General features: G+C 52.0%; 1 protein-coding gene across 2 annotated transcripts in view; it reads right to left on the bottom strand.

The window, feature by feature from the left end:
• Positions 1–26,837, bottom strand: part of CRTAC1 (cartilage acidic protein 1) — a 133,894-nt gene that overhangs the window by 36,597 nt on the left and 70,460 nt on the right. For both annotated transcript variants that reach the window (XM_036827887.1, XM_036827886.1), the window contains exons 3-4: positions 14,146–14,342; positions 3,486–3,622 (exon numbers count right to left, since the gene is read on the bottom strand). In XM_036827887.1, coding sequence (XP_036683782.1) covers positions 3,486–3,622; positions 14,146–14,342 — 334 coding nt within the window. The remainder of the gene's footprint in view (positions 1–3,485; positions 3,623–14,145; positions 14,343–26,837) is intronic.

The following is a 26,837-nucleotide window of genomic DNA, read 5'->3' as shown; positions in this document are numbered from 1 at the left end:
GTCCAATGCTGTCAGAATGTCAAACGCAAGGCGGGGCCTGTCGGGGGAGGACGCTGGAGAAGGTGGCCAACCTGTTCTGTAAAGACTTCTCTGCCCCTTCATTTTTGGTTCCCTGAGTCTCTAGCCTGCTACCTGGGAATCGATGCTTTACAAGTCTTGTTACTCAAAGTGGCCCCTGGACCAGCAGCATCGGTGTCATCTGCGAGCATGTTAGAAATACAGACTCTCAGGCCCCAGCCCAGACCTGCTGCATCAGAACCTGCATTGTCACAAGATCCCCAGTGATCTCTACACAAAAATGAAGTTTGAGTTGCACTGCTTTACAGCATGGTTTTGTGATTAGGGGAGAACTTTGAAAGGTTCTTGCCCATCACAGGAGCTTGGTATATGTGTGTGGAATGGCTGGATGAAGAGAGAATGAATGGGGCCAAAGGGGAAAGTGCACCATCACTGTGACGCTTCCTGACCCTACCAGCTGTTAGCAATCTCATCGACAAATGGACAATTAACCCCAGATGAACTGAAATGCACTCTGCTCGAAATTAGGATATTTATAAAATTCAGTTATACCTAGTTCCTTACTTCAGTGTGTTGGGTTGACAGAAAAACATGGATGTGTTACAGTTATAGAGGACTGCAGAAATTCACATGTGAACTTGACCACAATAATTCTGGGAGGGGGAGCTGGTTCCAGGGGAAAGAAGATGTTTCTGCAGCTTTGGGTCCAGAGCAGTGGGTCTCACCCTGTAGCCAACCTCAGAATCACCTGGGAGGCTTATGAAAACATGGATGCTGGGTCCTATCCCCAGTTTTTCTGATTCAGGAAGCCCCAAAAATCTGCATTTCTAACAAGTTCCCAGGTGAAGCTGGTGCTGCTGTTTCAGGAACCACACTTTGAGAACCACTGGTCCGGGGCTGTCGGCCTGGATCCTAGTCACAGCTCTGCCCCTAACTGGCTCTGTGCCCTTGGGCAGGTCCCTCACCCACTGTGGCCGTATCTCCTCACGTGTTAAGTGGGAATCATAACCCCCCTGCTTCCTGGCAGGGTTGCTGAGAAGATGAAATGAGACAACGCATGTGAAAGGTCTTTGAAAAGATAAAAACGCTATATAAACATGAGGCATAATCATTATCGATCAGGGAACGCTTCTTGTAAGAGATCGGCTTTGAGCTGGATCCAGAAAGGTGGATGAGTGATGAGGCACCTGAAGATGAAGGGCAGAGGTGTTCCAGGTTTGGGACAGAGAACGAATGAGGGCTGCGAGGGGAGCGGGAGAGAACGGCACACCGTAGGGGTTGAGGCTTTTACCTGGTGCGAAGCTGTCAAGCTTTAGCGTAAGTCAGACTCACCTTTGGGCCTATTTGAAACCCAGGCTGCGGGGCCCCACCCCCAGGGGCTCTGATTGGTAGGTCTGGAGGGTTGAGTGGGGTGGGACCTGAGACTTTGCATTTCTAACAATGCTGATGTTGCTAGTACAGAGCAGGTATGCTAACAGGCCCCAGGTAGGGGTTGTGGGGCTGAGGAAGGAGTAGGTCAAACGTCCGTAATAGAACCTGGGGTTAGAAATGTGTATCTGATACGGGTTTACCCAGAGGCAGGGCAGCAGGGAGGTAAAAGGCATCTGATTATTTTCAGCCAGGCAGGGCTCAATTCCTGCCTTTGCCTGCCACTTACTGTTGTGACCAAGATCAAGTAGCTTACTGCTAGAAGCCTCAGTTTCCCTATCTGTAAAATGGGGATAATGATAACATGTACCTCATAGGTTTATTTTGAGGATTCAATAAGATGGTGCATGGAAACCGCTTAGCACAGAGCGTGGCACGTGGCCAGTTTAACAAGCGTTAGCTATTATTATTGTTTTTGTTATGTTAATGTTATATTCTTAACGTTATGATTGCTCTTGTGTTTTCCCGTACCACACTGCATCCCTGTCTCTCAACTTCCACACTGGCGTTGACCTCTCCACAGTTCTCAGGCCTCAGGGGTTGCCAAGGTGGTGGCTGGACACAGAAAGTAGCCCCTCCCCTGGTGGCAGACCAGCTGTGCGGGCGTCTTCTAGTTCCCGGAGGCTGGGCCTGAGCAGGGAGCGAGCAAGCCGCTAAGTGCCCGCCTCCTGTGCTTCGTGCCAAAGTGTCTCTTTTCTCCTTTCTCTTTTTGCACTTCACATGGTGCCTCCCTCCTGTGGTTAAGTGCGCTGGTGTGCAGATGACCTTGTTAGGACAGAGCGAGTCTCTTTGTGATTAACCTTCAGGCCCTCCCACCGGTGCTGAGAAGATTCCTGCCTTAGCCGAGTGTGGCGGCCCTGGTCCTGAAGGGGCGAGACAGGAAGCCAGGAGGAGACACGGGAAGAGGCCCGGCAGCAGCAGCGCGGCCAGGCCTGGCGCCCCCCCAGAACCCCCAGTCCCTGGGGCCGCTCGCTGAGCCGCCTCCCGGTTTCCTCCCACCAGGCAGGTCAGGTCAGGGCCAAGTGTGGCTTCACAGCCCAGCCTGGTGCTCTTCCCAGCACCAGCTTGATAAGAAATAAATATTTATACCTGGCACCTGCCTTCTCCCAAGGCCTGCAGGCCCCTGCTGTGAAGATTCACGCTGAATCCCCAATCCCCTCGGTGCCATCTCAGTCCCGAAATGAGCTGGCCCCCTTGTGCCTGTCCCCAGAATGGGGGCCAGAGATGCGCCCATGGAAGCTGGGCAGCAGCTGGGTCCCTGATTTAGTGAGGACTGTTTTGTAAAGCCAGGGAGGGGGCCGCAGGGAAGCAGGTGACAGGAGGGATAAATCACCTCCACTCCACGCTCTGGCTCTGGCTGGGTTGGCCGGGACGCAGGCCCGGGGGCAGGGGGTGGGCGCCTCACAGGGCAGATGGCTGCAGCTGCTCCTGCCCTCCCCACTCGGCCTTTCTCCCCCGCACTTCGAGTTGAGCACCTGTGTGCCGGGTAGACTAGCCGGGCGGGAAAGGGTTGATGGAGCTATGGATTAACTAAAGTACTTGTACATTCAGGCAACCCTCCACTCACCCACCCACGAGCCACGTTGCTTGTGCCTTCATTTGTTCCATAAATACTTATGGGGCAGGGGGCCTGATGGCACAATGCCTGGCACATAGTAGGCACTTCATAAATAAGAGTTGAATAAATGAATGAATGAACACAAGGTTCAGAGCTGAGAGATTCTGATTCATGTCCGAGCCACACCACCGATCTGTTTTGGGTCCTCAGGCAGGTCCCTGCTCCAAGCTGGGGCTCAGTGCCCTCCTCTGTCCAGTGGACACAATGATGACAGCCCCTGGTTGCTGGAAAGGCCTCAGGGGAGAAAGGATGTGAAAGTATGTTAGCACCTACTATGTGTAAGGCCCTGTGGGAGCGGCCTTGGGCTCGGCCCTCGGGAGCCATGCTCTGTTTGGGGACGTCTGCCTGGGGTTCCCCTCCTGGTCGACACATCGCCGTGTGCCCCTCTTCTCCCCAGGCCCCCGTGCACCCCTGGACTCACCCTCCTGTCCACACAGGCCACAGAGCGCCCGGCAAAGAGGCTGGCCACGCCGCGGGCCACGTTGACCTCGTCACTCAGGATGTCTTCCCAGCGGTTATTGCGGAACTTGAACAACTTGTCCGTGTACGTGGCCACCCCTGGAGAGAGGAGGGAAGAGAGAGCTGGTGGCCGGTGCGGCACCTACCGCAGGGGTTGGGGCCACAGGTGGACGGGTCGCCTGCTGCACGCTGAGCGCTTAGGCAGCTGCGACCCCTCTCTTGGGGACACGCAGGGATTCTCAGTTGAGAGAAGAGACTCTGAGGCTTATGAAAATGGCCAGCCCAGCCCTCAGGAACTTGGGAGGCCGTGTGCCCACTCCTGTGTGCTGAGCGGACCCTCAACACGGGGTCTTGGGGCCTGGAGCTGACCTGGGATCTCACGGTCTGCACTGTGCTCCTGCCGCACCACGAGCAGGACCCCGGGATTGCCAGTATGTCACACCCAAACTCAACCAAGAACGTCTCTTTCTCCAGGAGCTGCCGCCTGCATTCTCTGCTGAATCACAGGACCTGATTTGGGTCTCAGAAGAAATGGTTCAGGCTGGCGGGTGGGTCTCTAAGTCCAGATCAAGGAAGGGACTGGAAGTTGAGCTCTGACAGGTGTGTCACCAACACTCCAGGAAAACTGGATGGCAGTGGGGTTGGCCCTCCGATGAGGTGAAGGTTTGTGGAGAGGCAATGAGCGCAGCCTGAGGGGAGCAGGTGACGCGGTGGTCAGGAACTCGGGGTTTAGAGGAAACGGGACTGAGTCTCAGGCTCCGTTCTACTGAGATTCTACTTCTAGGCTCTAGTTGTTGACTTTGGGCAAGTCTGAGCCTCAGTTTCCTTATCTGGAAATGGGGACGACAATAATAACTGCATTCCAGTTTAATTCAAGGGGTAAATGAGATGGTGCACCTGAAAGATTTAGCACGGCGCCGCCCATCCCCCAAAGGGATTGGAGGTCCTAGACAGAAATGATTATTCCCGTTCATAGACGGGGGACCCTCTGAGGTGTTCCGGGGCCTCAGCTCTGCACTGCAGGGGTGCGGTGAGGGTGAGTGTGTGAGTGTGGGGAGAGTGAGTGTAAGAGTGAGTGTGAGTGTGAGTGTAAGTGTGTGAAATTGAGTGTGTAGGAATGCGCAGGAGTAGGTGGGTGAGAGTGAGAATGAGTAAAAATGAGTGTGAGTGAATAAGTGTGAGATCGAGTGAGTGTAAGAATGAGTGTGAGAGTGAGTGGATGAGTGTGAGTGTGTGCGGGTGAGGGCTGTGCCCAGAAAGCTCCTCAGGCGGCTCTACCTGGGAGAGGACAAAGGGTGTGCTCTCCGAGTGGCCTCACGCAGGGACCTCCTAAGACCCCGGGGACCCACAGAGGCTGGTGCATCGTCTGTGGGGCCTGGAGCCGGCCTTAGGGACGCTCACCAGACTCCAGGGAGCTGGCACGGGGGCAGAGCTGTGCCACTCTGCCTGACCCTCCTGGCGGCGCAGGGGCCCCGTCCTGAGGAGGGGAAGGCCCTTTCCCAGCAGAGTGGAAGGCAGATCCAGGAGTCCCGCAGGTGTCTATGGGGTGGGGCTTGGGCTGAGGAGCCGCAGCTGGGGTCTGCACAGAGCTGCTGTGGCTTTGGGAGGGCGGCCCACTGGGGCTGCTGAGGAACCTGATCTGGACAGAGGCACAGGTGCTGACTCAGAGGGCCTGAGCCTGTGTCCAGCTCTGACTCCCGTTTGCTCGGGGCCTTGGCCGGTTCCTTATCCTCTTCGCAGCCTCGGTTTCCTCACCTGAGAGTTGGGGGTAACAGCTGTGCCTCCTCCCTCCCAGCATCGCTGCGGGAACTGCAGGGGAAAACTCTGGGGCCCCAGGTCAGCACGCGGGGACTGTCCTCTGGCTGCTCTGCGCCACCCCGGGCCCCCAGGCCCTCGTCGCAATCCCCGGGGACCAGATGTGTCTAGAGATTGAGATTATTTTCCTTTCACGTGTCAGAAAGGTAACACAGTGCACACACCGTTTAGTACATAACACCCCCATCAGGGACTGGGGCAGCACCCTGTAATTAAACACATTAATATTTCTGCAGTGAAATATATGAATAGTCACACTAGGTGGGATAAATAAAGCCCATAGATAGCTCACGTCAGCTCAGGACAGGTTTTGCTATCAATTCACTTTCCCACGAACTTAAAGAAAGCACTTGAGGCTTTCAGAGCATTCTGGATTTCAGGACTGCGGAAAAGGGACTGTGGACTGACACTGCCATCCTCGTGGCGGTTCCCGAGGCAGTGGCAGCCTTGTCATCGCCTTCTGATGCCTGGGGCGCCTCCAAGGACGGCACTGCAGGCTTCCGGGAGCCCAGCTTTCACAACAGCGAGCGACCCTTGCCCTTCTCTGTCAAACCAGAGCCTCTTTAGACTGTACCTCCAGCTCGTCTAGTCCCACCTGAAATCCCGAGGTCAAACTCTACCAAAGCTTAGCCTAGGTGAGAAAGCAGCTGCCGGCAGCTGGGGCTCTGCAGAGCTCTGATGGGCGCCTCTGCATTCAACGGGAGAAATTTCTCAAGCCGCTGAGTTCCTGCCTCAGCTAGACAAGAGGAAAAAACGAGCCCAGGGTGACTCTATCCGCCTCTCTTTGCCTCATCACCCCCAATTCCTCCTGCTCACGTTTCCCAACATTTCCTAAAGTGTGCTTTGTGGAACCCTGGTCTCTGCCAGCTGCCTGGAGAAAAGATTTCGTGATCGTCTGAGCTCAGGACAGACTGCACCTTCCATCCACCCTTGGAGATTCTCAGTGGACATCAGTCTGTCAAAACTTTGAAAAGTCCTGCAATATATTACGGGCTTAATTTGACTTAAGCCAGCCTTTCCCAAACATACTCGGCCATGGAACCCCTTTTTGCAGCTCACCTGTCAGCATCCGGCAGAACTAGCCCTGTTCTTAGCAAACTGCTGTGCGGGGGTGTTGACTTCGGGCCACGTTCTGGGCTTTGTGGCCAGAGGGGTTAGGGCGCCACATACTGTTAGCCTCTTCCCCCGTTCCAGCCTCCTGGCTTCTGAGCTGACCAGGGACGCCCAGAAGAATAAACTAAGGTAGAATGTGCAACAGTGATGCACAGCCTTGTAGATCATAAATGGGAATGGCAAAATCAATGGCAGCCCTTCTGCAGGCAGAGGCCTGGAGGCCTGGGCGACAGGAGGGATGGGAGCCTGTGATTTAGGAAGAGCAAACGCTCTGGCAGCTGCAACCTGGGTAATTAGGTGTGTCAGGAAGACAGATAAACAGTGAGCTGTGTGGGTCGATGGCACTGGCAATAAACACCCAGCACTGGTCCCTGGCCCACGTCAGCGTGTAATCCCACCTTCTGGCTCCTTGTAGCTGCACTCTGCCCTGGGGCCCCTCACTGAGTCGGGGGCAGCAGCTCGGGAAGAAGAGAGGCTGTTAGTTGTAGGAGAGAGGGGCTCTCCTGAGTCCCTGGGGGTGACTCCTACAGACCGGAGGCCTGGGGGAAACAGGGCGTTCAAGGGCAGGGTAGGGGGTTCTGGAGGTCATGGCCCCTCTGAGAGGCACATCTGGGGACTCCCATTCCCACCCAGACTTTGGCATGTTGGCATTAAGGGAGCCTTGAAGGTCTCAGAGCCCAGTGGAACCGGCAGTTGTTGCCAGGTGGGCAGTTGGGAAGGCCAAGTGGAGGAGGCTCAAGGGCCCACCACTCCCTGCTGGGTGCTGGGGGAGGCCTCATGAAGTAGGAGTCTCAGTCCCTCACTCAGGGCACTTATAGTTCATTTGACGACAGGAGGGATAGGCAGAGGAGATGCCATGGGACTGCGGTAAAACTAATACTACTTAACATTCCTACAGAGCTTTCTATGTGCCAGGCGCTTCACATACATTCACTCACTAACCCTCGCCACAAGCCCACAAGGTAGGTACTATTTTCAGGACCAGTTTACAGATGAAGGACCTGAGGCACAAGAGGCAAGGGGACTTGCCTATGATCCCCCAGCTAGCAGAGCCCCGCAGAGACAACAGGACAGTACATCCCGGAGATGCTGTGAAATCAGGCCACAGTGATCAGGGAGGGCTTCATGACAGAGGAAGCACCTGAATCAAAGCATCAGAGTAACAACAGCACGGCTCCAGCGTGTAGAGCACTTAGTATAACCAGGCTCTGCATGAAGCACTTCTTCTTGTTCTTTTACAATCATCATCTTGCCTAAACCCCTCAGGTGCCTTGAAAGGTGGTGTAGCCCCATTTTACAGATGGAGAAATTGAGGGGCAGAGAGGTTAAGTCAATTGCCCAAGAGCCAGTGAGTGGTGGAGACAGAGTCAAACCCAGGTCTTTCTGACTCCAAAGCCTGTGCTTCTGAGCACTCACTCCACTGCTCGTTAGGCAGAGAGGAGGGGCGGTGCTAAGGCCGGGCGGGGAAGCATCGGCAAAGGCACAGAGGGGACACTGAGTTTGCCTAGAGGGGAGGGTTTGTGCAGGTGCAGGAGGAGCAGCATGGCAGGCCGGGAGATAGCCACTAATCCAGCACTGAGGGTGAAGGGGCCATGGGTGGTTTCTGATCTGGGGAAGACAGTGTTTCTGGAAGATTCACCTGGCAGTGGAGTGAGGTGTGGGCTAACAGGGGAGAAAATGAAGTGGGGATGCCGCTTCTGTAGTAGCTCAGGCACGATCCCGGGTGACGCTACAGGGAAAGTGGGGAAGAAGCGCTGTGTGCAGGAGGCTGGAGCAGGAGGGGCGGGAGGGCGTGGTGTGGCGGATCAGAGCAAGTCCACCGTGCGGGGTTAGTGATGGAAGCAGGGACATCGGGCCAGCCGAGGGTGGGAGCAGGAGCTTGGCCTTTGAGGGGATCATAAGGTGGCCGAGAAGGCATGCCCAAGAGCTCACTGGCCATGAGGGATGGCAGCTTGCAGAGCAGTGAGGCTGGAGCTGGGGCGGAAGGGAAAGACCAGTCTTTCTTCCTTCTCAGTCTCCCTTCTTCCATCCCAGGGAGAAGAGAGAAATCCGATGAACCTCTGCCGAGTGCATCACCCACATTAGCTCAGTTGGTCCTCTCCATAGTCGCGTCAGGAAGATAGATTCTTTGTTTTACAGAGAGAAATCAGGCTCAGAGGGTTAAACCGTTTACCTAATGCACAGCTATTGTTAAGTGGCAATGCCAAGCCTCAAACTGGGATCTGACTGCAAAGCCCCCCACCACATATTAAAGAGTTGGGCAGATTATGGAGAACAGTATGGAGATTCCTTAAAAAACTAAAAATAGAGCTACCATATGACCCAGCAATCCCACTCCTGGGCATATATCCAGACAAAACCATAATTCGAAAGGATGCGTGCACTCTGATGTTCACTGCAGCACTGTTTACAAAAGCCAGGACATGGAAGCAACCTAAATGCCCACTGACAGAGGAATGGATAAAGGAGATGTAGTACATATATATAATGGAATATTACTCAGCCATAAAAAGGAACGAAATAATGCCATTTGCAGCGACATGGATGGACCTAGAGATTGTCATACAGAGTGAAGTAAGTCAGAAAGAGACAAATATCATATAATATCGCTTATATGTGGAATCTGGAAAAATGGCACAGATGAACTTATTTGCAAAGCAGAAATAGAGTCACAGATGTAGAAAACAAACTTATGGTTACCAAAGGGGGAAGGGGGTGTGTGGGATGAATTGGGAGATTGGGATTGACATATATACACTACTATATATAAAATAGATAACTAATGAGAACCCACTATATAGCAGAGGGAACTCTACTCAATGCTCTGTGGTGACCTAAATGGGAAGGCAATCTAAAAAAGAGTGGATATATGTATATGTATAATTGATTCACTTTGCTGTACAGCAGAAACTAAAAATAAATAAATAAATAGCTGGGCGGGGGCTGGTGGAGGGCAGTCCCGGCTCCCGAGGAAGCTCATTTTGCGTTAGGACCGAGGAAATGGATTTCAGGGCTCCATACTCTTTATGATGCTGCTTTGACAGCCTCATCCCATCCTTGCTTCTTCTGGGGCCACGTGGCAACGAGGCACAGTGGGGATGGGGGCGGGGAGCCTGAGTAGTTCATGTGCTCATCTCCCCAAATGGGATCATGCTGGGTGAGCTGAAAATCTGGACCTTGTGTCCAAGCAAAACATGGCTGGGGATCAGGAGACCTTAGGATCCATTTTAGGGCTTAGAGAATCCTAGGAAAAGAGGGTGGAGCCTCAGGGTTAGTGTATGTCAGGCTTTACCAGGCACAGGAGGTCCTGGCCATCCTGGTAAAATGCAGATTCTGGTCTAGTCAGTCTGGGGTGGGGCCTGAGATTCTGCAAATTTATGAGCTTCCAGCTGTTGCCAGTGCTGGGCTGCGAAAGCTGCTTTGAGAAGCGAGGTGTAGAGCATCTGGGTGCAGCAGGAATGGGCCTGAGTGAAGAGCTGTGGACAATGGGTGCACTCTCAAGGCAGACTCATTTGCTGTGGGGGGCAGAAGAGCCTGGAAGTGCAAGGCGCCCCTGATTTCCGTTCCTCTCTCTGGCGCAGTGACTGAAGCTTCCTCTCTGAGAGGTTACAAAAGCCCTGCTGAAGGCCTAAGTATAATACGGAGCTCAGGAGCCATCCGAGAAAAGAGTCATAAATCCAAGTTCATAAAAGTAAAAATGGGGACTTCTCTGGTGGCACAGTGGTTAAGAATCCGCCTGCCAGTGCAGGGGACACGGGTTCGAGCCATGGTCCGGGAAGATCCCACATGCCACGGAGCAACTAAGCCTGTGCGCCACAACTACTGAGACTGCGCTCTAGAGCCCGTGAGCCACAACTACTGAAAGCTGTGTGCCTGGAGCCCATGCTCCGCAACAAGAAAAGCCACCGCAATGAGAAGCCCGCGCACCGCAATGTAGAGTAGCCCCAGCTGGCCGCAACTAGAGAAAGCCCGCGCGCAGCAACGAAGACCCAACACAGCCAAAATAAATAAATAAATAAAATAAATGTAAAAAAAAATGTTTACTAAGTGACATAAGCATTTCTTTGGTCCTGGAGATACAACAGAAAACAAGACAAAGTTTCTGTCCCCATGGCGTTTAGCAGAAGAGTAGAAGAGATGAACAACAAACAAATATATAACATATTTTCAGACAGCAGTAAGTGCTCTGAAGAGAAATAAAGCAAGTTAAGGGCATAGGGGGTGATAGAGTACGGTCTTAAGGCTTTCAGGGAAGACCTCATCTGAGAAGGGGCCTGAATGAAGGGAAGGAGTGAGCCCTGAGAACAACGGTGGGAAAAGCATTTTAGGCGGAGGGAACAGCAAGTACAAAGGCCTTGGGTAGGACTGCGGCGAGCAAGAGAAAGAGTGGAGGAAACGGAGCCAGAAGGGCAACTGGCTCACAGCCGGAGGGGTGTGGCGGGTGACGGTAAAGACTTTGGATACAGTCTGTGGGGCTGCTGGAGGGAGTTGAACTTATGAAGTTGATTTTCCTGTACTACAGGTGAAGGGGTTGAGACCGAGAGAGGTCAAGCATCTTGCCCAAGGTCACCCAGTAGGTGAGGGGCACGTCCCAGGTTTGTACAGACTGACTCCCACGGGACACTGCCAGGATGCAGGACCCCAGTGCTGACATCCTAACAGCTGGCTGAGGGACAGGGTGGGTCCGTCCTTCCAGAGGCCTCTCCGATGCTTGGGCACAGGCTAAAGGAGCCCCCAGTCATAAGCCAAGGGCAGGTGTGGGCTGGCTGGGGCTCCTGGAGAGCGTCGCCGGTTCCTCATTGTGGGCAGGGTGGCAATGGCTGAGCGTCATGCCAGCTGGACCCAGGGAAGTGCTGACCTGGCACAAACGGCTCCACACCCCACCCACTGTCGATGAATCAATCGAATCACTCAACTGAAAAATTAACTCAAACCCACAGACATCCCTCAAACCCACAGAAGGTCACTGGGAGGTGCACGCCTGGGGCTGAAGCTGGGGGGCAGTGTCACCCTTACGCCAGCTCTGGGGGCCGAGCGCCAGCCTCTCCCAGAGGAAGCTTCCGGGGGGCTCCATTTGCCTGCCTCTTCTTGTCTTCCCTCTGTTGGCAAACCTTCTCTCAGGCCAAATGCTTGTGCCTTGTCTGTTCTTCCTGGATTTATTTATCAAGTTTTAATTGTACTCTTAGGATGTTCAAGTTCTGGCTGGGCCAGAGGGAGGCACAAAATAACCAATACATGGACTTTGCCCTTGAGGAACTTGGTGGCTAGGAGAGTGGAGTCAGATTCCTAGAGAAATATAAGACTGCACTGGGGAGACAGGGCAGGATTTTTGTCTGTTACATTCACTGGGGCATCATCAGTGCCTAGAATAGTGCCTGGCATACGGTAGGCGCTCAGCAAATACGGACCCAATGAGTGAATACATTAGTGAGTAAATGGGGTGATGGTTAGGCTGAGCACGGAACCAACATGACTCTGGGGTATTGCTGTCAACCTCCACCGCACGAGGGAATCACCTGGAGAGCTTTCCAATCTGATAACTGGGTCCCACCCCCAGAGGTTCAGACTGGACTGGACTGGGACGCTCCTTGGGAACTGGGTGCGTTAAAGCTCCTCAGGGGGTTCTGGTGTGCAGCCTGGGCTGAGCACCGCTGCCCGAGGATTCACGATGAAACGCTCTAAGAGCGGGGAGGACTGCTGCTTCGAGACACCTGACGGTCGGGTCCCAGCCCAGGGGCTCTGTGTTCAGTGAGTAGGAGGAGTCTGTCCCCTTCCTCTGGCATCGTGCCCGCAGAGCCCACGTTAAGCACCTCCTTCCACAGTTCTCCCCATTTCTGCGTCCCTCCGGCATCTTCCCGGGCACTCGCTCCTTCCACAGCCGTCCCTTGCTGCTCCCCTCCTGACCTTGCCCCACATTAAAGGTTGATCAGCCCATCAATTAATTGTGTCCTAATCCAATCTTGGCTTGGTTGGAGAGAGGGCAGTAAATCCAGCTGGGTAATCATGCCCTGATATTTGTGTAGGGATAATTACCATCTCTCAGGCCTCACTTGGTGGCAAGATGAGATGAAAACCCATAAAACACCACTTGGGGCTGTGGCTCATTGTTTCTCGGTTGCACAAAGCTGGCTGTCAGCCAGTCAGCTCCGCCTGCCCCTGCCCCTGGCACCAGCCCCAACCCCTTCCCTTGCCATTCATGCAAATGGCAGGGCTCAACAGCAGGGGCAGTCTGGGGCTGGATCCTGGCTTGGGCTCAGCAACCAGCAGGGGCAACATGGGTAAAGCCAGTGTGTGTGTGTGTGTGTGTGTGTGTGTGTGTGTGTGTGTGTGTGTCTATGGGAGCAGGGAAGGTGGTCCCCATAGCCAGGCGATCACCTGCCTCCAGGAAGTTGGGAGGGTCCAGAATGGTGAATTCACAGGTCTGAACCACAGGGTGTTGTTCAGACCAACCCAAGAGGGCTGCTGCCATCTGGAAGAGTGCAGTGCATGTCCAACCTGGCCCCAAAGGGACACTGGGCCCTGCATCCTTCAGGAGGAAGCCATGGCCTGGGACTTCCCTGTAGATGTTATGGCCTCATGGGAGCAGACTTCCACCTGCAGCCCCAAGAACACAGTCCCCCAGCTCATGAAACACTGAGCACCAACCATGAGCCTGGCTCTCCACTAGGCCCCGGGGGCATCAGGTTGAGTAAGGCCATAGAGTGTGCTGATTAAAAGGATGGATCTGGAGTCAAACGCTTGGGTTTGAATCCTGGGACTTACAAGTTGTGTGGCCTTGGGCAAGTCATATGACCTCATTGTGCCTCAGTTTCCTCAACTATAAAGTGGGCCATACCAGTACCTACCTAACTGAGCTACTGTGAGACTTAAATGAGGTGATTAATACAAAGTGCTTAGACCCTGGCCCGGCACATAGTCGGTGTTACTTAAGTATTAGTTGTTGTCATTACTGTTGCTGCTGTGTAGCCTTCCGGGCATCCGTTTCTCTCAGCCATTCCTCGGTGTGTAGGACCTCGCTACTCAAAGTGCGGTCCCTGCACAGGCAGCAGCACCACAGCCTGAGAGCCTGTTAGCAGTGAGGGACCTCAGCGCCTAGCCAGGCCTGCTGGGTCAGAATCCGCATTTACACAAGAGCCGAAGTGACTGGGATGGCGCTCTGGGCTAGGACAGGCCCCAGATCTGTCTCCCACCAAGTTGTATCCCCAGCACCTAGCGCCTCTGGTCTGGCATGCCGTAGGTGCTCTGCAGGAATGCGGGGTGAAAAAATGAGCTCAGCTGAAAGCTATGGGGGCCTTTGAAGGATTTCAAAGTATTTTAGAAAGTTCCCTGGAAGCAGCACGGAGGGCTATGCCAGGGAGTCGTCTGCGGGCTATGGGCGTGAGAAGTGCTGAGTGGTTGAGCCACCAGGAGTTGGGGAGAAGGGAGGAGGGGTCAGTTAGGAGGACCGGGCTGCCGCTCGGACTGGGAGGCGAGGAGGACGTAAAGTCCGAGGGAGGGGACAGGTCTTCTGCTCAAGGCCTCCCTCTCCAGGGGCTGGGAGGTGAGAAACAGCTTCATGCATAAGAGAAGAACGGGTCCTCCTGGGGCTGTCTCTGTTGGGATGGAGTGAGGTCCTGGGGAAGCCGGTGACAGTAACCTAGTGCCGGGAGGAAGGAGGGGGGGGCCAGGGGAGGCCCGAGGCCCCCAGCCCTTACCGGAGAAGGCATTATTGGTGTTGAGGAAGTAGATCTCCTCGCGGCCATCCCCGTCGATGTCACAAGCTGTGACCCCGATGGCGTTGCCCTGCCGGTCCCGCAGTGCGTAGTAGGGGGAGCTGCGCTCGTCCACCGCGATGTTCACCAGCCGCTTCTGGGCCCGGTCGTACTTCAGAACCAGGTTGGGGCCATTGTACCTGGAGGAGGAAGGGGGAGGGGACGTTGGGGGGAGCAGCTGGGCCCACCTGGCTCTATCCGACCAGAGCAGTGGGCTCAGAGTCTTCCCAGACAGGTCTATGTGGGGACAAATCAGCCCCAGAACGTTCCTGGGGATCCACTGTCTTCCTGGGGAACCCTTGGCAGCCTTGCCTTGGGGTCCCCGGGTGTTTGACGAGTGTCCCTGAATCAGATGTGGACCGAAGCAAAGTGAGAGTCAACAGGTCCCACGTGGGATGCAAATAAGGAGCAGGGTGGTGGAGGGGAGTGGGCAGTCAGTGATAAGCCCCTTACCATAGGCTTTGCTGAAATAAATGCCCTGACATTAATCTTGCTAATTTCAATGTAAAAAGCACTTTCATATTTATGATCTCATTAATTTAAATTTAACAACAATCAAGTGAGGTAGGCATGGGAGTCTGCATTATTAACCCATTTTGCAGATGAGGCAACTGATGAACTTCATCAGAGAAAGTGAGGCTCAGAGAGGTTGAGTGCCCTTCTCAAGGTAACGCAGCTAGTAAGCGTCAGGTGCTGGAACTCAAACCCAGGCCCTCTCTGCTAACCCAAGGGCCCTGGAGTGAATTCTGGAAGCACAGAAGGCTTTGTCACTGAGGTTTGGAATGACTCTCTCTTGACAGGAAGTCCCAGCATTTAAACAGCGGGATGAAACTGGCATCCCAGACAGGAGATTACAAATGCATCTAAAGTCATCAGGTGGACCTGCTGGATCGCTTTGTCCGAGGCACTGGAAGGAAAAGATTAAAGAGCCCCTCAGTCCTCATCTCTCTCTCGTCTGACTCTCCTGCAACCATGCGACCTCCCTGATGCGTGCTCTTGCCTCAGGGACTTCGCACTTGCTGTTCCCTCTGCCCAGGATGCTTTTCCTCCAGGTACCCACATGGCTGTCTCCCTCCTTCACGTCCTTCAGGTCCTCATGCAATCTTCCCTTCTCTGAGAGGCCTTCCTGCCCACATTCCTGAAACCTGCAACCTCCGTCATCCCGTACCCTTGCCCCTCACCCCTGCTCTCTTTCCCATGGCTTTTACCATCTGTTGACCATTCTCTAGCTTCCTATTTAGCTCTTCCTTCTCTGTCTGATCCTGCTAGAATGTCAGCTCCACAAAGGCAGAACTTTTTGTCTGTTTTGTCCCCCAGGACCTAGCACAATGCCTGGCACACATTAGGTGCTCAGTAAATCCTTGCTGACTGATTGAATGAGTGGATCCTCAGAGCCCATGTCTGAGTCATAAGGGCTTAGGTGTCCTGTGGTCGATTTCTTCCCATTGCCTTTCCATGTGGAGAAAGTGGTGTGTCCAAGGTCACCCCCAGGCAGCACAGCCAGGAATGTCTGGACTCCTCCCTCCTCCTGGAACACCTGTCAGGCTCTCCAAAGGAACCTGGCCAACCCCCATCCATTAGTCCCCGGGCTACTGCCTTTGTTTGAACCTGAGCGTGTACACCCCGAGTGAAGTTCAGCTGCCAGCCTCTGGACGGTCCCCAGCCGAAAACACTGTGGGGAGGGAGGAAAGAACTCTCCAAGGTCTTTGAGAGAAATCACTTCTTGCTTTCCTGAAACAGAACCAATTTGGCCCTTTGTCACCAAGATGCAGAGCCAGTGAAGTTTGGGGGATGCTGAGTGACTGGCCGTGTGCCTTCTGGCATCCACAGTGTGCGAAAGGGGAGACGGAGCTTACTGGGGGCTGAGTCAGCACTCGGTAATGGGCGGTTGTGCCTTAGACACCTTGACGAAGAGTGTCTGAGGGCTGTGCATCGAGGGCACGGCATGACCTATGGGATGTGTCTAGGCAGCAGAGATGGAACACTTGGGTTCCAGCACCGTCAGCAGCTGGCTCCAGCCCCCAGGGACAGGAAGTGCCTTGTGGGTGCTAAATACTAGGACTCAAAGCCTCCAGGTCTTCCGTTTACTACCATTACTGCTCCTCACAAGACAGTACAGTTCTGCGGCGCTAGGCTTTGCTAAAAGCACTTTCCCATGCATTGCCTCACCTGAGCCCTAGTAATCCCAGAAAGAAGGTAGAGAAGGCATTTTTCTAGAAAAGGAAACAGAGGGTCAGAGAGGCAAAGTGAGCTGTCCTAGGTTACACAGCTCGTACATGGCCACACTAGGCTTCTAACTGTCTTCGGGTCCAGCCCTGTGCTCTTTCCACACTGCCTATGATGCCAACACTCTTTGTCCTCTGCATTTTTTTTTTTTCTGGTGGCCTCTCCCAAAGCAGCGACGTGGGAAATGCCCAAGAACTTCATGCAAAGTGGAGATAATAACCCTACATTTCTATCGCACTTTACAGTTTATAAAACATTTTCTCAGCCTTGATTTCATTTGCTTCTCTGCAGGTCTTGACTCTTCCAGAGGTTAGTTTTGTGACCTTAGGCGGGTCAGTTCCCCTCTCTAGGTTCTGAGTTTCTCTTCTGCAAAACGAGAGTTGGACTAAGTCAGAGGGTCACAAAATGTGTGGACAAATGCGGTCTTGGGGACGGGCTTCTGGGCCCTCTCTTCTCAGTTTCATCCAGAGCATTTCTATGTTGATGCATTTTATTTTACGCATCATATTCTCTAAAATGTTGTTTAAACAAGGGATTCCAGAGCCAGCGTTTAAAAGGCTGGACTAGAAGCTGTGTGAGAGCACTTCTCGGTCTAATGCTCTTGAAACAGGGCCTTGAGTCTAACCCACCTCAGGAGATGGACAGAGAGGGCGTGGCCCCCCTCTGGGTTATGGCTGAAGAGCCGCCACATGAAGTCCAGCACTGACACCCCTCCTTCGCACCCCCTGTCCCTTGGGTCTCCCCCAAGGAGAATGTCTTTACCACCCCCAGTGGGGGGAGAGGCCATGGCCTCTGCACCTATTGGAGGCCAGTCCTTTCACCCTGAATGGGGGGTGATGGGCGTGTGCACAAGCTCCCAGCTCCCATGGTGGTGGCCCTGGGGGAGTGGATGGCCCTGGACCATCTCTTGTTTGAAGGACTTGGGGGTGCTAGTTCCAGGGTACTCCCTAAGGGGTAGAGGGGTAGGGGTACTAGGCTGGCTCCCATCCTCCGTCTGTTACAGAATGAGCACGTGCCGCAGAGTCCTCCCAAGCCTACATGGCAGCCTGGGATGAATCCTGACACTCTGTCCCCTTGCGTTACCCTCCCCCCCTCCCTCCAGCCAGGGACTACAGACACAAAGCCAGACCAAGGGCTCCTAGGTAGGGGTCCCAGCAACACGGGGGCGCAAGGCTGGGAGGTGGGGCACGGAGTTGCCACTCCTTCCCCCCACCCAGGCTGCCCTTGGCTGGGTCTGCTGCACTGATATCCGAGCCTCTCACAATCTCCCCCCAGGACAGCCAGCCTTATCCCCTCCCCCTCTTCTCCATGGGGCTGACGCTTCAGCTGGTTCCATACCATCCCGCCCCTTCCTACCACCCCGCCCTACACTCCTCGCACAAAGCCTGCCCCAGCTGCCTGGGCTAGATGTGATCTTCTCTTCCCTGGACACCCACAGCGTTTTGCACCTTGCTTATTACCACAAGGCAGAGTTGTTTGTGTTCCAACATCACTTCCCCTCATTAAAACATATGCTTCTTGAGCCGAGGAAGCATGTGGATACATCTCTGTGTTTGCTGTGCCTAGAGCCATGCTTGGCAGAGAGAAGATGCCCAGCAAGTGTCTGTCATAAAAGTGAGTGAGTGAGCAATAACGGAAAATAATCATGGGTGGCATTCACAGAGCAGTCACCACGTGCCAAGCACCCTTCTAAGTACTTTACACCCACTACTTCATTTCATCCTCATGACAATCCTAGGATTTTACAGATGTGGAGACAGGTTCAGAGTTAGCCACAGTCCCACCACGGTCCTTCTGGGGTGTCAGTTCCCACAAGTCGGGGGAGACGGATGTGAGGGACGTGGGATTTCACGTTTCCTCTCTCTGACACCTGCCCGAGATTGTTGGGCACTTCTAGAAATTCAGGAGGCTTTGAAGCTCAATTAAACAGGCTTAGGACGTGGGACAGGGTCCTGTGTACTTGAAAAGCAGCTGTGACTTTATAATATCAAAGGCTGGTCCAGCAGGCACAAGTGATTGGCTCAGTGGAAATGTAAGAATCTGCTTGCGAGACACCAGCGGGGCACAACCCATCCTTGTGTGAGTGTCGTCCAATTTTCACGCTGGTCCACTGCTGTCGACAGGGAGGGGCCTTGGGGTCAGGCCAAGAAGAGCAGCCTGGGCGTGGGGTCCTGGGCCTGCCACTTCCTGGCTCTGACCTTGAGCTTGTCACTCAATTCCTCTAAGCTTCAGCTTCCTCAACTATAACTCTGTGAGGATAAGAGACAGTGTGTGTGATAACACTTGGTAAACTGTGAAGAGGCACACAATTATAAGTTCTCATCATTATTTAAAAAAGAAAGCCGAGGAACAATCTCTCACTCTCTAGAGTGATCACTTCGAGTTTCCAAACACACACTAATATTTCTCATCCCCAAACATCCCACCCGTGATCTCTCATCTTCTGCTGGGATATTTCTTCATTCCCCTTTGTCACTAAACTCAAAGAGTTGTCTTCACAAGCGCTCTCCACTTTCTTACTGACAATTTGCCCCACCCCCAATCCACATTCCACCCCCAACTCCAGCAAAGCTGCCCTTGTTATGGCCATTGGTGGCTTTCATGAGGCCACAAATAGGGATGCCTTTCTGTCCCATCTCCTGGGGACTCTCAGCTGTATCTGGCACAGCGGCCTGGCTCTCAGCCACTTGCCTCTTATAACACTGCTCTCTTGGCTCTGAGGATGCCATCCTCCTCTGGTTTTCCTTCTTTCTCTCTGGTTCCCCCTCATTTTCCTCTGTGTAGGCACTTCCTCCTCTCTCTGCCTCTTAATGTTGGAGTCCCCAGGCCTGGTCCAGGACCCCCTTCTCCTCTCTCCATCCCCTTTCACTAGGGGATAATATCCATCCCCATGACTGACAACTCCCAAATTTATATCTCCAACCCAAATCCCCAGTCCAACCTCAGATTCATATATCCGACTGCCTACCTGACATCTCCCCCTGCATGCGCCACAGTCACCTCCGATGGAATGTGACCAAAATGGAACTATTGATCGCTCCTCCCCCCTCCTCCCTGCAATGGGCATCCAAATACCAAAGCCAGAAAGCTGGTGTCAGCCTTGGTTCTCCCACTCCCTTGACTTCACATCTAATTCATCAGTCAATCCCGTCATTTCTACCTCTTAAAATATTTCAAATCCTTTCTCTTCTTTCCTCCTCCACTGCCACCATCTCCGGAGAGCCTCCTTTCTCTGCTTCCCCACTTCCCCCACCAGTTGAAATCCCCCGCACCATAGCCAGAGTCATCTTTTTAACACATAAATCAGATCAGCCATTCTCCTGCCGAAAACCCTGTGGTGGTTTCCCATTATGCTGGAATGAAACCCAGACCCTTTATCATGCCTGGCCTGGGAGCCTATTCGGTTTGCTGCCTGCCTTGCTGACCTCATAAAGCCACACCACCTCCCTTTCAGCTCCTAAAGGTCCAGCAGGCAGGTCCCAGCCCTCTGACCAGAACACCCTCCCTCCACCTCTCTCCTGGGCCGGCTTCATCTCATCCTTTAGGTCTCACCTTGAAAGGCATCTCGGAGAGACCTTCTCCTCCTCTGTATTCCAGTAATGGCATCCTCTGTCCTACTCTGGTTTGGTTACCTATGTATTGCCCATTTCTCCCAGGAAACCATAAGCTTCAGGAGGGCAGGGACTGTGTCTGCTGTGTTCACCTCTGTCTCCCCATCACCTAGGGCGTAACAAGCACTCAATAAATACTTGTAGAGCGAACGAAAGAGAAGGAGCCTCTGGGAGGTACCAGATCATCACTGGGTGGCCGAGCAAAGTCAACTGAGCCACCAGTCTCTTGCTTGGTCTTTGATCCTCTACTTTCATTAGTCCCCAAGATATATACAAACATGGTAATGACACCAGGAGGAGGCCAGGAGCTGGTGTCCTGAGTAAGGGTGAGAGAGAGTAACAAGGTATTATAGATAAAGACAGAGGACCAACCTTTTTCTCTGTTGAGAATTGTTGACCTATGTGAAAAAAAAATCATTTAGGCAGTTACATAAAGGGGAAGCCAGATGAAGGGATGTAATGATTATTGGGTACCTACTATATATTAGATACTGTGCTACGTAGTTTACACATGATATCTCACTGTACATAAATAGAAACTTTTCTGAAATTTGAAAAATATACTACTTTGAAAACTAAGAATAGGGAACTTTTTTCATTAAAAAGGAAAATAATGAAAAATATATAGCTATTCAACATTATAATCAGGGGAGAGATGCAGGGAGACGAGACAGATGCACGTATAAATCCGAATGCAAGAGAGAGACACACAAGAATATAGAAAAATGGAAACTGAGGGGCAGTGAAGCCCTGAGCATAGACAGAAAAACACTGTAAACACAGATAAAGAGATTGGCCTGTAGAGACACTGGGACACATAGAAGGGAGGATACACAGACCCAGAGAGAAAAATAGAGAGATCCCTGGAAAGATACAAAGTCGTGGAAATATCAACAGAGCTCTGAGATATTATCATAGAGAAACAACTCATCTTATGGCCTTTCTGGGCATTTCCTTCAAAGGTTTTTAAAGATGTGTGGCATTTTCAGGACTTCAGGCGTAAGGGGCTATTTTATTCTTGGTTACTTCAATACCCTTATTTTATAGATGAAGAAGGGAATTTCAGAGAAGAGTGACTTTCTGAAAGTCAAACAGCTAATCATTAGACAAAATATATATTGAAAGACAAACTGATCCCTTAGTCTAAAGCAGGGATCAGCAAAACCAAGACCTTTGGGCCAGATCTGGCCTGCTGCCTAAATTTGTAAATAAAGTTTTATTGGAACACAGACCTGCTCATTCATTTGCATTTCTGTGGCTGCTTTTCCTGTACAACAGAGCTAAGTAATTGCAACACAGACTGTATGGCCCAAAAGCTGAGAATATTTACCATTTGGTTCTTCACAGAAAAAGATTTTAAAGACTTGTCAGCCTTATATTATGGGTATATTACAGGTTCTAAGTCATCGTTATCATAACAGAACACAAAATTAAAATAAGCTTTAGTAAAAATTAATTTGAGCTCAGTACTTGGGAATACACAGTTTTCTGAAACAAGTATTTAGGGAGAGTATAAGTTGAATGGAAGAAAGGTGTTAGGTCTTAGAATAGAGATTGTGAGGCAAAATAATCTGCAGGGAAAAAAAGAGACTGAGAAGAGTTAAGTAAGATGAGAACAGTGTTCTGTACATGGGGTTTATCTAAGGTTAAGAAATGAGGGGGCTTCCCTGGTGGCGCAGTGGTTGAGAATCTGCCTGCCAATGCAGGGGACACGGGCTCGAGCCCTGGTCTGGGAGGATCCCACATGCCGTGGAGCAACTAGGCCCGTGAGCCACAACTACTGAGCCTGCGCTCTAGAACCCGCGAGCCACAGCTACTGAGCCTGCGCGTCTGGAGCCTGTGCTCCGCAACAAGAGAGGCCGCGATAGTGAGAGGCCCGCGCACCGCGATGAAGAGTGGCCCCCGCCCGCCGCAACTAGAGAAAGCCCTCGCACAGAAACGAAGACCCAACATAGCCATAAATAAATAAATAAAAAAAAAAAAAAAAAAAAAATGAGCATGTGCCCTCTGAGTGAGTGAAGTGGTTATAGGGATATGGTAGCTATCTCCAGAGATGGCTGCCACCATTTTCTTTCCTCTTTGTATGGACGTGTTACTCCACCCACGAAGAAGTGGAATCCATTTTGCCTCCCTTGACTCAGGGCTGGCTTTGTGACTTGACTCGGTTGGCAGAATGTGGGCCAGTTCTGGGCCTAGCCTTAAAGAGGCCTACCAGCTTCTACGTTGTCTCTGGGGGAAGCCAGTCACCATGTAAGAAGTTCGGCCACCTTGAGACTACCGTGCTCTGAGGAAGCCCAATCTAGCCCCAGGGAGAGGCCATGTGGAAGAGCACAGAGGCACCAGATAAATGAGCAAAGACTTCGTGGGCCTTCCAGCCCAGCCAAGCTGACAACAGAGTGCAGCTGAGTGAGTGACACCAGCTGATGTCACATGGAGCAGAACACCCCTCCACCCCTGCCAGCTGACCCTGCCCAAATTCCGGACTCACAGAACTGTGAGAAAGGATAACTTGCTTTTAACTAGCTACATTTTCGGACAAGAAAGTAGATAACGATGACCTATCATTTCAGACCTAAGGGGAAGAAGAATTTATCTCTGGAAAATAGGAAAAAACATTACTCAGTAATCACTAGAATTCTCTAAGATAGCCTTTTGATTCACAGTAGGCAGGTCTCCCCAAGGGAGGCCTGGATCTGTTGGGTTGACACATGGATCTCAGAATATCTGAGGGTCTGTGCATAGCCTAAGGGTGGAAGGGTAATGAGAAATACAAGGATTCCAGAAACCCCTGTTTTTCTACCCCTCCTCTGAATTCTTCTTTACTTTCTAGCCACATCTGTTTCCCATTTTGAAAGCACAACCTTGAACATGGATCATTTCTTTGGAACTGTGTGTAATGCTCTTTTTTCCTTTTTACACATGTAATTCTTTGAAAGCCATTGAAGTTAAATAGGACCAGAAAACATATGGGAAGGCATCCCAACAGGAGACTCACAGATTGTATCCTAGAAGAGGATATATACAGAGGCCAGGCGCTAGTTTAAAGGAAAGAAGACTTTGTTAATGGGAGGTTTCCAGCTATGATGAGAAATCTGGGGCTGGGGATTTTACAGGGGAGTGAATTGGATAAGTCTGGAAAGGGCATCCCAGAAAACAAACAAACAAACAAAAACATTTGATCCTGAACTAGGAGCTAACCAGGGTGGAAAAGACCCCACAAATGCAGTGCAAAGAATAAGAAGGTAACTTTAAGCTGAAGGATAAAAACCCTTTGTCCTAAGGGATGGATGGTTTTTCAAGAAAGGGATGTTTGGCACCGAAAGGTCAGAATAATCTGCAGTGATGAGTGTCTCTGTTCTGTAAAAATTCCACGCAGACTGATTGATTTATGCCTTGTTCTAAAAAAGATCTGTGCTCAGCATGTGCTCTGTGCCCTTGGAATTTCTTATATTTTGATGAGCATGGAGGCAACCAGAAGGCAGAGACTACTGTTTGCAGCTCTAGCCCCTCCATACCTAGGATGATGCCAGGAAAAGACAGGTCCTCAAGTCATGGTGTTCATGTTGATGGTGATGATGATGGTGAAGACCATGACTCCATCCCTCAAGGCATGTTTATCTCAAGAAAAGAGGAAGACAGGGAGGCAGGAATTGCATAAACTATCAAAGGAGGGATTCAGGTGACAGATGGAGGCCGGGTTAATCAGGATTCTTTGGTTGCAAGTGGCAAACACTCCACATGAACTAATTGAAGAAAGTATCGGTTCAGGTGTCCAACCTGCCAGAAGAGCAAGGGAACAGTGAGGCCTTGGGGTGCCTGGAGCCAGGGTTCTGACCAGGAGGTCATCAGGACTTCCTCTCCCCTCTTCTCTGTTGGCCTCATCGTCTCACACCATCCTTCTTCACAAGGCCTGACCTGTGTACACTCTCAGCCTCACACCTCAGCCTCAGCACAGAGTGGAGAGGCTTGCTTTCCTCAGTTCCGATGTGAAAAACCCCAGGAAAGGGCCCTGATTAGCCCAGTTTTGGTCACACGTCCATCCTGAGAGCCAGGAGCTGGAGCCTACGGTTGACAGCCTTCAACTAGGACCAATGCTCATGAGAGCAGCATCTCAGGAGCCGTCTTTGCAGGAAGAGAAGGGTCAGGAAGGAAGAGCAGTGTGTCTCTACAGAGACAGTCACTCATCTAGGTCTGTACTGCTGGAGACAGACTTGCCAGGGCCTACTGATGGAAGGCAGAGATTCCCTGGCACCACCGAGTCCCTGTGTCCTCCAGATACATCTCAAGGTCCCGCCACTCCCCTCCAGGAGCCCCAGAAAGAGGCATACACAGAAAGTGGAACGACGGTTTGACTCAGTATGTTCTGGAAACGGGTCCGGCTCTTGGCCTCCTCCTCAGGCCTCTGTTCCACGCAGCACTGCTGGCGGTGCGGGACAGGGAGGGCACTGAGACTTGGCAGTGACAGCCCAGTGTGGGGCGTGGTGGGACACAAGGCGAGCGATGGCCTAATCTGTGATCAACTGGTGGGTTCAGGCAGATCCTGTTTAACTGCGGGTCACAAATACTTCAAACGTCTACTCAAACTTTCTCTCCTTAATGCTATATAATTACCTAGAAGCTTTTAGATAAAAAGCTGTGGTCTTTGTCTCTCTTTGGTTAAGGAGATGGCCAATTTAGGGGCAGAATGGTGGGGTAAATAGCCTACAGATGTTTCACTCTTCTTTAAGAGTAGAAAAGATAAACCAGTCATTCTCCAATGAGTTCATTCCCCCTTCTGGGATCCTATTTCCAGATTGGGCATATTGCATGGCACATGGTGGAATTCTCTGCTTAGAGAGACTCCAACTTAATATGGCAAATAAGGAGTGGTCCCAACCCCAAGCTTTCAGAGGAGCACAGATCACTTCCGCTGGGATAGTCTTCATAAAGAAGGTTCATTTGATCTAGAACTTTAAGAATGTATAGGATTTTAATAGAAGATACATGAGTAGACATTTACAAAAGAAAACAGTGTGAGCTACGAAGCAGATCAGGAAAAGAAAAATATGGTTAGGGAATAGAGGGTAGACTATTCTACCCTCTACTCTGTGGATGACACAGAGTTGTGTGTTGGACAATTGTGAAAAAGAGTAGAAGCAACTGGAAAGTACATGGCAGCGAAGATAGTGGAGATGTGACATGTAAGCCATGAGTTTAGGTTTTATCTGGTAGGAAATGGGGAGCCGCTGAAGGATTCTGAACAGGGGGGTCCCATTACATCAAAGTAGCGATTTGAAGAGCGCTGTCTGGTGGCTGTGTGCATGAAAGGATGGGTCCAGGGGAGAGAGCTGTAACAATAGTGCAGACGATGGAAATTCCCCTGAATTATGCCAAAAACTTCTTCTGAGCTAACTTGAGCGGGGCTCCTGTTCCTTGCACACGAACGACTCCTAAGACAGAGCAGGGTCAAGAAGGCACAGAAATGGGGAAAGTGAGACTTGAAAAGAGAGGCATGGCCAATCAGTGTTAAATGCTCTCAAGAGGGTCAAAAAAGGCCAGGGATTGGAGCTGGAAAGTGGATTTTGGCAATTTGGAAGCTCCTGAGCTTCAAGGAAGCTGTTCATTACAGACGGACGAGGAGATCGACTGAGGGCCTAGGATGCAGACATGCTCACTGAAGATGGAAGGGCTCAGGAAGGCCTAGGCTATTGGCCAGCACACAGGGTTAAAGGACGGTAATCACCAATCTCTGAGACCTGTGCCATGTCTGTGGGCAAGAGGAAGAGACCCAGGAGGGCAGTGGATTTACAGGGACATGGGCACGAAGCGTAGCAGGTGGAGGGGAACAGTCTAAGTACCAGCAGATGGTTAGGCCTGGAATTCAGAGTAGACAGAGGAAGCCTGAAGGGTAAGAAGACAGGATGGGGTGGAAGAGAGAGCGACTAGAGAGTTGATGCTGCCCAGAGACCTCGGTCTGCTCATGGGTGAGTAAGAGGTGAGGTCCTTAGGTGAGGAGCCAGAACACGGCCATTTTCCACAGTAAATGCGGCAGGCAGGGTGAGCCACCTCAGAGGGTGAAGTCGAACAACTTGAGGGGTGGTGAGAGGCAGAGGGCAGGCGCAGGACAGGATCTGTCTCTGAGGTTGCAGAGAAGACACACACAGCACCAGCAGTGGAGCAATCACAGCAGGGAGGCCGGGACAGGGTGCCAGGAGCTGGCCTGGCGAGAGGCACAGGCAGAGGTGGGGCACAGGTCGGGCTGGCTCGGGGTGGCGGCAGGTGAGGGCAGGCATTCGGAGTTCTGAATCCGGAATGGGGACTGCCTGCCTCCAGCCCTTTGGAGTGGCTGGGAACAGGCAGTGGGAGCATCTTCTCTTGGGAGTGAGGTGGGTTCTGTGTGGGCAACACGGGACAGCAGAAAGCACACTGGACCTGAAGTTAGAACAGAAAGGCTGAGAGGCAGTACAGCTCGGTGGTGAGAAGCTTGGACCACAAGCCAGACTGCCCGAGGGCAGGTCCCTGCTCACAACTCTCCAGCTGTGTGGGCGTCCTTGAACCAGTCACCCAGCCGGTCCAGGCCTCAGCTTCCTGATACCAGCTCCCCTGCCCTGGGTTGTGCCGAGGACGAAGATAAAGCCTGTAAAGTAGTCAACACAGTGCTGAGTGTGCAGCAAATGCTCAATAAACCCTAGTCAGTAAGTCTGTCTTCTCCCATCTACACTTAGTGCCTGACACATAATGCGAACTCCATAAATATTTTTGAAAGAATGAATTATTATGATTATTACCTCTGTAGCCTTGAGCATAGAAGACTGTGAG

The sequence above is a fragment of the Balaenoptera musculus genome, chromosome 16, assembly GCF_009873245.2.
Source record: "Balaenoptera musculus isolate JJ_BM4_2016_0621 chromosome 16, mBalMus1.pri.v3, whole genome shotgun sequence".
NCBI lineage: Eukaryota > Metazoa > Chordata > Mammalia > Artiodactyla > Balaenopteridae > Balaenoptera > Balaenoptera musculus.
This window is presented reverse-complemented; position numbering and strand designations above follow the sequence as displayed.